At 45.6% G+C, this 10,551-nt stretch overlaps 1 protein-coding gene across 1 annotated transcript; it reads right to left on the reverse strand.

The window, feature by feature from the left end:
• Positions 1–528: 528 nt before the first annotated feature.
• On the reverse strand, positions 529–10,493 carry slc13a5a (solute carrier family 13 member 5a). The gene is made up of 12 exons (XM_007578738.2): positions 10,255–10,493; positions 6,861–6,989; positions 6,646–6,782; positions 6,273–6,517; positions 5,901–6,129; positions 5,490–5,612; positions 5,196–5,408; positions 2,407–2,510; positions 2,218–2,339; positions 1,879–2,040; positions 1,653–1,790; positions 529–1,571 (listed from the first exon to the last, which is right to left on the reverse strand). Exons 1-12 carry the CDS (start codon positions 10,366–10,368, stop codon positions 1,443–1,445), a joined length of 1,845 nt encoding a protein of 614 aa, XP_007578800.1. The 5' UTR covers positions 10,369–10,493; the 3' UTR covers positions 529–1,442.
• Positions 10,494–10,551: the final 58 nt, after the last annotated feature.

Consider the following 10,551-nt stretch of genomic DNA (forward strand, 5'->3'; position numbering starts at 1 on the left):
TTAATATTCTTTAACTAGATTATTATAAAACATGGTCTGTGGATGTTCTGAACGCTGATTGGATGAAATAAAAACATGACTCACTGAGGTCAATTTTGTCACGTTTATTTACAGATTAACTTTTCCATATATAAAACTGTTGGCAACATGATGATAGAAAACTCTGCAAATTACATACAGTATGTACATAATAAAGTATCTATAAATATTTATATTTAGTAACGCAGAGCCGATCCTGTGCAGAGTTCATCAGCTGCATCAAATCTGAGTTTCTTCTGTTTACTGACTGAAAATTTAAAAAGTAAAATAAAAGAAAACCAACCCCAAAAAACAAAGAATCACAAGAGTCAATTAAACCTCTTCATCACACTTCTCGTCATTTCCATGGTAACCTTTGGTTTGGTTTGCTTCTGCTGTGAAAAACCTGCACCAACACCCACCAAGATGTTAGTGGAAAACATGATGCATTGTGGGGAAATCCATCAGGAAGTGAGAAACGTTTGTGATTTAAAGAAGGAGGAACTCATGCCCTGTTTGGACCTTAATCAGAACCATTTGAACTTACAGAACCCGATTCTGTTAGCTCTGTTCTGTTAGTCCTTTTATTGGGTCTTTTCATGGGTTTTCCATCATTCTTCAGTTAAACAACTCAAAATGAAATTTAAATTCCTGGTTGCACTGGTTGGAGTCTATATTTCTGTGTGTGAACTGGATCTGTGTGTACAAACATTCATGAAAGTCTGTGTAATCCCTGTATAATCCAGTGTAATCCAGTGTAATCTGATTAATGATAGGCTGGCAGCGGTATCTGAGCAACCAACACTGGCTAATGAAAAGGAGACTGCTAGCGTTAGCTTTGTAGAGGCTGGTTACTAGCATGTCTAGGCTGGTCATCCAGCCTACTACTTCCTCTGAGGTCTATTAGCACAGTTTGGCTAGAAATAGCTTTGGAGAATCTAGCATTAGCTGTAAATAGGCAAACAACTACCCTGCAAAACCTGGTCACCCCTTTCTTACACTTTAATAGACTTCATCAAGAAAATTGTTGGCATATAATATCTAACCTATTGAATGCTAATGCTACGCTATCCAATTCTAACACTAGCCTGTCCGTACCAATAGACAGCAAAGTAATATATCAATCCAGTTCGTGACCAATCTCTCCAAAATTAACACTAGAGAGTAGCTTCCTTCTTATTTGCCAGTGCTGGTTGCTCAGTTGCTGAATCTGGTTGCTTGGTGCCAGCCAGTCATTATTCAGTAGTAGGATTCAGAATGGATGCGGCCTCCTGTGATAAGGACATAAACTAGCATTAGACGAGGAAGAGTCCTGACTTCTCTCTGTACTGTGTTGATGAAGTAAAACTGGGAGCGGTTTCTGGAGAACTCTGCGTCCAAAGGCTCAGGACTGGAGGATCCCAGCTGGCAGGAGGTTGTGGGTTCTACATCGGGGAAGTGATGTTGGCCCACAAGGGGAAAGAGTCCAGGGAAAACAGGACGCGCCCCCAGCTGTTGATGGCCAGAGTGATGCAGCAGATCCCGATGATGTTCATCACCACGCCGGTTTTAGCCTGTGGGGGGCGCCGTGCAGCACAACAGCAGGTTATTATTGTGGATCTTCCTTTGCTCTCACAGACAGGGGAGGCACTCACCATGTCGGACACTTTGAGGAAGCCGGAAGAGAAGACGAGTGCGTTGGGGGGCGTGGCCACTGGCAGCATGAAGGCGAAGGAGGCGCTGAGGGTGCAGGGTATCATGACGTAGAGCGGGTTCAGGCTGATGGACTGGGACTGGACCAGAACACAAAACAAAACCTGCTTTTACTCTATGCCATCCACAACCAGCCGTTGGCATCATGCTTAGACCCGCGACTGTTACCATGGAGGCAAGGACGGGCAGGAAGAGCGTTGCCGTGGCGACGTTGCTAGCGCACTCCGTGAAGGTGGTGATGAGGAGGCAGATGATGATGGCGATGGCCCACGACGGGATGGAGTGCAGCGGCGTCATCTGATCGCCGAGCCAGCGGGAAAGACCGGACACCTGTAATCACGTAAACAGACATGATTCTTCCCAGAAGCCTCGCTGTTCTGGAAAGTGACTGGACTACAACATGATGAGGTCATGACTCAGCAATTTAAACTGCAGTGGACCTCTGCCTGTTTACTGAATTTTCTCTGGAATGTAACTTCAAATCATTTGTGTAAAAGTGAAGTTTACCTCGCTGCCTTTAGCCAGAGCAAAGCCGCCCCCCAGCAGGAGGATGATGTCCCACGGCATCTTGTCCTGGGTCACCTGCCAGGTGAGCAGTGGAGGGGCGGGGCCACGGGACAGCCGGCTCTCTGATGGGAGGAGAAACAGCTATAACTGCATGTGAATCCCAGGAAGAGTGAGCTGAGCGAGTTTTACCAGAGTCGGAGCGCCGCCAGAAGCAGAGGTAGCGTGGCGGCTCGGAGGGAAGGATGAACAACAAGATGGCGATGAACAACGAGACGGTGGCGTCGGTGACGAACCTGCAGAGACACACAGAACCGGACTGAACTTACAGAACCCAGCAGAACCAAGCAAACACACACAGCTTGTAGTCAACCTGCTGCAGGTTTTGACACACACAGAACCCAGCAGAACTTAAGAGAACCATTTGAACCCAGTAGAACCGGGCTTTTGTCAATGTGGGAAATGTCTCTGATCTCCTGATCAGCTGCAGTCTGGACCTTATGGACCTGACTTGCTGGGGTCATGAATGACCCAACTGTTTGCACACACTCAGCGACCCGGTCCGTAAAGGGGACATGTCCACACAGTCTCCACGTTGCAGCATCTCTCCATTTGACCTCTGACCTCTGCAGGGCTTCCATTCTTGAATAAAAGGTCTCAGTTCAGCTCAGGACAGAAGCTGATTAACGTGACTGGAATCCAGAGCGGCCCTGGTTCTGGTCTGGTTTTACTATATATAAAACACCTCAGTTTTGGTGTTGGGGAGGTGGGAACAATATTAGCAGAACCTCAGGGTCCAGAACTTGTAAAATATATCAGCCAACACTACATTGTTCTTACGTGATGCCACACTCACAGGTACATTGTGGCTGCCATCTTGGTAGGTATCTGTAACTAGCTGTCTTGGCAGTTGCTGTGGAGTTACTATGGAAACAATAAACGAGCCACAAGCTTAGAACTAGCTCTCGCCTTTTTTCTATCCTATTTACGAACAATGTAAGTAATTACAACTATTAGTCAATGACAGTTTTTGAGTTCTCTACTTTCTCTTTGTTGGTCTCAAAGCCATGGTCCATCTGCGCTCTGTCCTGCACTTGCCTACCTAGATGGCGGTTTAGTGGAGCGGATCACTTCCAGTTCAGACTTGTGTCAATTCTGTATTACTGCACTCCAAACGATCCTTTGGCATGTAAATGTTTTGCACAGTAATGTTGTGATGATGATACATTCATGAGAAATGGAAACTGGATCATGGGTTGGGCTGGACTATTGTTCAGATTCAGATTCTTTCCAGATTCAGATTTTCCTGTGATCTAATGTTTGACCTTTAACCCCAGAATCACTGAGCAGTTGAAATGAACTTGATGTTAATTGTGGTTCCGCAGCAGCTTGGGGTGAAGACCGGACATCTGGACTCACGTCTGGAGGATAAACTGGTTAGCGATCTGAGCTCTGAACATCTGAACCAATCAGACGGCTCCTTGTCTCTGAGCAGAACGATGTCAGGTCTCTGCTGCTGTTTCCTCAGCTGAAGGTCACAGCAGGTCCTGCATAGGGGGAATCTGACCCGTATGTTTGTACGACCTGCAGCTGAACAGCTCTGATCCGATGGATCCTGCTGGGTCCCACTGCTGGGCATCGGCTCCGACTTACAGGAATTTCCCCAGAATCTTCCACTTCTGCTCAGTTTCTCAACAAACCTTCCCACCAGGTAGACCAGTAACTTGGTGGCCTCTGAGTGCCATCATACAATCTTTGCAGTTTATTGAGACAAAAGGTGGAGAAGTTCCAGGGGTGTGAAGACTTTTGTTCTTCACAAAAGAACAAAAGTCTTTGTTCAAAAGTCTAAATCGGCAGTGTGAAGATTTAAAGACTTCACACTGCCGGGGGTTAAGTCCCTGCAGGTTTTCTGAGTTCTGGAGTTCAGACCCTGGACCTATCCGGGTTTAGCACTTCCAATTCTCTGTAATGTTACTCTTCTTTGAAGCTTCTTTCAGATATTTGTTTTGTTTTTATTATCAGGGTCTCTGCTGTGTCCTCTGATGTTGTTGGACGTTTTGGACTGTTTGTGGACTTTGTCCTCTGACAGTTTGTTTGCATCATATCCTGCTGCCTCACATTTGACCGTGACCTGAGGAGACACTGTCAGCTTTAAAGCTGTAGGATGTCCTCCTCTCATTGGCCTTCATTTTCTAGTATTTGGCCTTTTTGCTTCTTGTATTTGGCTGAACTGAAGGAATCTTAGATCTGGCAGCTGAAACTAGAACAACTTGGTTTTTAATTCAACAGTCCAGGTCCAGTGTCTCCTAGTTGTCTCCTGGCTGTCTGTAAGGTGCACCCTGGTGGTGCATCTTTTCACTGAGGAATATTTCTTCTACAGTAACGCTCAGTTTAATGTTTCATGTCAGACTTTGCGTCCTACTTAAAACTGGCCTTTGATCTGGAGTCAGCCGAGTCGTGCAGGTGATCTAAGCCAGTGCAGCGTCACTGGTCAAAGTCGGTGGTTTAAACCATGGACAGGTTTCCCGTGTTTGTTCTTCGCCTCTGGTTCCTGTTTGTTCAGGATGCTTTTGACCTGAGGCGAGATTAGTTTGGATTCATTCATTCCTCTGACCTTTATTCATGTTTTACACTTCATGGACCCTAGAAAACTCTATTGAAACCCAGTGAACACCGACCTGTAGAGCTTTGCCTCAGTGGACTATAGACTAGGAGGTGTGAAAAAGACCTTATGGAGACAGTTTACTAATTAGATGTAAGCTAAAGGATCATGTTGGACTCGGTTCTGTTTGCAGGACTCATGCATCTAGAACTCCATCCACGTTGCTTTAGAAATTAACCTTGAATTCCCACGAAGAATGGGATCCAGACTGAAAGACCTTTGGGATTTCAACCCAGGACCAGTTTGCTACAAAGCGCTAATGCTAGCCACTGCTCCTGTATAAATCATCTTCACTTGGCTGAACTCCACAACTACTCACTCTGCTTTGGCGTTGAAGATGTGGGTGGCCCAGCCGTCCATGAAGCGAGGGTCCCTTGTGAACCACAGCACCACCATAAGGACGAAGAGTGCCAGGACGCTGATCTCACCGTAACTCATGGGTCCCAGCCGCCTGTGCTCCTCCCTGAGCGCATCGTACGCGGCCTTCTCCTTGTCGGACTGGGCCAAGCCGCAGCCCAAGGTCTTCTTTAGGCTGTAGAGGAAACAACAGAACGAGGTCAGGGGTCTGCGACCAAGACGAGCCGTCTGTCTTTGGTTTGGAGGAGTGACTAACTTCCAGTCGATGAAGAGGAACTGCAGCCAGAACCAGGACAGGGTCAGCATCAGCAACATGGTAGGGAAGGCGAACACGAACCATGATACAAAGTTGATCACATCGCCGTTCTGAGGAAACAGTCTGCAAAGGAGGCAGAAATCAGCCAATCAGCTGCTGGGAAGATGAAAATACCTTAATGTGGAGATCCCAGTGGAGTCCGTTCCCTGAAAGAACTTTGACAGATCCTCCATCGGTGGCTTTTGGGTCAGCAGGTTCAGCTTCAGCTTATTAAAGCTACTGAATGACTAGTGATGGAAAACTGGAGCTAGTTGTGTATCTAACGAGCAGCTGGTCAATACAGCAGCAACACCTTGACTAAAACCTCTGGTACTTGACAGATCTGAGGTTGGGTTTAGTGTCTGTTCTTACTGGTTCATCTGTCCGATCAGAACCAGGTTGGGCCCGGTTCCTGTCAGGGTGGCAATGCCTCCGATGCTGGCAGCGTAGCACACAGAAAGCAAAAGACCTTTGCTCATCCTCTTCTTCTCCTCCTCTTCATCACTCAGCTCCTCCAGCTCCAGCTCCTGCTTAGGTGCCTTGGTGTCTTCTGGGCTGATGACTTCCTCTGATTGACTATGATTAGTTGATAGGTTGAGATCTAGAAATGAATTGATCACATCAGTTGAAATATGAACTGACTATCAACTAATCAATTCAACTGACTAGTTGAACTGACTAGTTCAACTAGTCAGTTGAGGCCAGGCTGCGGTGCCAAAATCAGCCGGATGGACTGTGTTGTACCTATGCTTGGGATGTTTGGATCAGCCATTTCCTCAATGCTGATGCTCTTCTGCTGATACTCCTGCTGCACAGACACAGTCCTGCTCTGGATCTTCACCATCTCCACGGCAACGCCAAACTCTTTCCTATTGCCAAGGAGCTGTTCGAGGACGGCCTGTACAATGGGGACCATCATGGCGGTGGTGGCTGTGTTGCTGATCCACATCGACAGGAAGGCCGTCACCCCCATGAACCCCAGCATCAGTCTGAAGAAATGGAGGAAAATGGATTTTACCCATACAGAAACATTAATTGCTAATGTTGCTATCGTTGATATTAAACAGGTGACCTTTAACCCAAACCCCCTCAGATAGGCCTGGACCCGGAGACTCACAGGGCAGGTCGGACTCCAACCAGCAGCAGAACTCTGAGTGCGATCCGTTTGTGGAGGTTCCAGCGCTCCACAGCCACGGCCACCATCAGCCCCCCCACAAACAGCATGTTGGTGTCCTTCAGGTACTGCATGCACACCTGAGTTCACATCGTACAGGTGAGACAACAACAACACGGACACTGCAGAGCTTCGGTGTGGAGTGTGTCCACTCTTACGTTTCTGGACTCCATGATGCCGAGCGCCGGGAACAGGATGGTGGGCAGCAGCGCCGTCACCGCCAGAGGTAGAACCTCTGTGCACCAGTACACCGCCATGAGGGCAATGACATACGCACAGGCCGCTTCCTGCACACAGAGACAGCTGGGACTTCAATATTCCAGTGTTCATCAGAGACTGGAACAAACAGAACCAACTTACGTACAGAAATACAAACTCCATTCAATCCACAATCCACAATCTACAGACAGATTCAACATCAATTACATCCCAGATTCTGGTTATCAAAATGCTTTTCTATTAGAGAGGCTTTAATCGGTTCTGACCCAGTCTGCCAAGGCCCGATTCGTCTCTGTTAGCAGATCTTGCGCTGTTCTTTCCCGGTTTGTGGAATCACCTCAGGGAGGTACGAGCTGGACCTAGTCGAGTGTGGCTGGTGTACAGGTGATTAGATTGGCAGAGGACGGCAGTCATTGGTTGACCTGTGCATTTATGTCAACAACATCTGAACCATTGTTTACGCAATGAGACTGTAGCAGATGGAGAGCTGCAAATAAATGATTCCATGGTCCAACCTTGAGGTCCAAACGTTTTATCAACTGTGGCAGAAGATCTCAGACAACGTCAACTGAACAGAGCAAACCGCAACAAACAGCTCTATCTGGAGATTTTGGAGAAACTGCTTGCCCAGTGGTATTCAAGCTAGATAACATCATTGATCGTTGACCACAGCTCATACGTGGCCCACAACTTTTCATGCCCTCACAGTGAGGAACACACTGCCAGTGGAGACGGATCCAACCTGGGAGAACCTGACCAGATGTCTACCAGCCAGAGGGAATCTAAGGAGAGGAGTTTAGGTCCGAATGGACCTAAAAGTTTGATGGTGACAGAGTCATCAAGTCCAGCAGAGTGGATTGAGTTGTTGCCTTGCAGCAATCTCTCCTCCTGAGCCTAATTCAGTTTCTTCATTTAATTTTATGTTTGCTTTAAACTCGACTTCAGTATTTTTTTTGTCTCTGTGGTGTTGATTTCAACAATTTCACATCAGTTCCCCAGTTTGTGGTCAGGTTCATTCCCAAACAAAATCCCTGAAGAGAGTAGGAAGGTTTTCTCTGGGATGAATTTTGGATGAATTTCGTTTTGTGACATTAAGTCTGAATCATGTTGGGTTTTTTCCCTGTTTTGTGCGGAAATGCACGGCTGCAGTTGGAAACTTGAGGGAAAGACATGCATGATGATGAGGTGAAATGAGGTGTGACGCTTCGGAGTTGTAGAGAGGCTGTTCAGCGTGGGGCTCAGTCCAAACACACCTTCACTGCTTTCATTAACCTTTGCTCACACAGAGGACCAGCATGAAACCGCTCAGAACCAGCTGGCCTGGAGCTGCACAGACAAACAGGCAGCTAAAATAAAGCAGAGCTGGATTCAAATGTTCCTTAAATTAATCTGAATCATCACCCAGTAATCTGCAGGTTATGCTCCTGATAGAAAAAAGTCTCGACTCTCCATTCGGATCTAAACTCCTCTCTCTTTAATCATCACTGATGCTTTAACTAGTTACTCTGCACCAGCAGTAACTGGGGCAGAGTGTGCCCCTGTTACTACCACCTAGTGGGTATCTGTGGTTGTTATTGCTTCTTTCCCGAGTATTGAGTCGTTCTCGGTTATTTTATGATGTTGGAAATATGATCCTCCATTTCCCAGAAGACCTGACGATCCAGCCTCGTCTCTGCCCATTGAACTGCTGTCTGGTCCAACACTCTAACATCTTCTACTTCCATCATGTGGTCCTCCTCCTTATTTAACTACTTATTATCTGACTAAACTGATATGAATTGTCTGAGATCTCTGTGATTAGGACGAACAGCAGATGCTTTCCAACAGCAGCATGAAGTTTTTCTGTCAGGTTCATCCTGTTGGTCTCAGACATAACGAGGTTTCTGGTCTCCAGGAGAACGGATGCTTTTCTCAACTTTCTGGACTTTTGTTTCAGTTTTTTGTTTTTTTTTCCAGGGATCTCCTGACCTGTTTAATAGATTTCTCTACATTGGTCAATCAGTGACAGGAAGTTGTGAATGAAAGTTGCTGTTCAAACAAACAGCAGCGGCATATCAACACAGGTTACTGATAACAAGACTCATCCTGCAGAAACGGTCAGTCACAGAGCAATACGATCATCATCATCATCATCGTCGTCGTCATCAAAATCTTCATCATCATCATCATCATCATCATCATCATCATCATCATCGCCGTCATCGTCAGATGAAGCTGCTCCTCCATCATGGCCCAATCTAAGGACTCAGTCCAGTCAGAAGTTCTGGGTTCTGCTGTGACTTGTCCATGTTTTACAAACTGACCAGTTAAACCAGTCAGAACCATCAGACACAACAACAAGCTAAACTGATGACTTAGACTAGTTCTGCTGTTGATCTATACTCAGCTGTGGTAGTTTTAGGTTTTTAATGATCATCTAATGACTGGTTGAACTGACCAAGGTTAACCAGCAGGTTGAACCAGTTAGTAAAGGTTATACAATGTGTTCTGGTTGAACCATTTAATCATACTGGTTAGAGAAACTCCTGCTAACTGGTTTGTAAACTAGACTACTGGCTGGTAATGTAAAGCCTTTATTTCTGGTAGCTAGTTGCTCCATAACTGGTCCAGTGACTGGTTCACCTACTGGTTACCTTTCAGAAAACTAGATTATGAATATTTCTCATAGTGGAGTAAAATATCACCACATTCAGCTGGTTAGTAGTTAAATTATTTGCTTAACTAGCTGGTTAGTTGACTCAACTGGTTTTGTCCCAGTTAACTTGAACCTTTCATAGTCTAATCATGACTGGTGGAGTTCAGAGTTAGTGTCTGGTAGTTAGACTGGTAACTAGTAGTGGTAATCTGATAGTTTGCATTGGCTAGAACATTATTTAGCTAAACTAATGAAGATAAAGTTCTGTCTAATTAACCTGGTCAGTGTCCTAGTTATTCAAACCAGTGAGTGAACTGGTTGGTTAAAGCTGTCAGGTCATTAAAGTTAGCCACTTAGTCTCTATCTGTTTAGTTAACAGCTTATTGTTTAGCTAGAATTGGTTAGTGTGTTGATTATCTAAGATGGTGAGATTAGTGGTTAACTACACCATTACATATCCTGGTAATTAAATTAGTTAGTTTACTTACACTGAGCAGTTTGAGATACGCTACAGAGGTTAGTCATCTGTACTGTATACAAATTTCAAAAAAATACAAAAAATTCAAAAGAATATTTTGTATTTTTTTGATTTTTAAAAATGAATTAAACACTAACCAGGTTTAATTATCCTGGTTAGATTAAAGTCTCCACTGGTTGGTTAGTTAAACCTGTTAGTTCAGCTAGTTAGTCTGTCTCACCGTGGTGCTGAGCGCCAGCGGCAGCAGCAGAAACGGGGTGCAGACCAGAACCAAGAGTCCCTTCATCTTCCAGAACTGCTGGAGCATTCTGAGCCCCCGAGGAAGAACCGACATGGAGGAAGATGAAGATGAAGAAGAAGGAGAAGATGAAGATGAGTGAATCTAAGCAATCCGGTCAGAAGTCAGAAGCAACAGAACAGCTCCTCTCTCTATGCTCTCTCCAACACTTTGTGATCCATTTCACAGCCGACACTAAATATTAACTTTATGTGTGTCAGAGCACACACACACATGCAC

The sequence above is a fragment of the Poecilia formosa genome, unplaced genomic scaffold (assembly GCF_000485575.1).
Source record: "Poecilia formosa unplaced genomic scaffold, Poecilia_formosa-5.1.2 Scaffold490, whole genome shotgun sequence".
NCBI lineage: Eukaryota > Metazoa > Chordata > Actinopteri > Cyprinodontiformes > Poeciliidae > Poecilia > Poecilia formosa.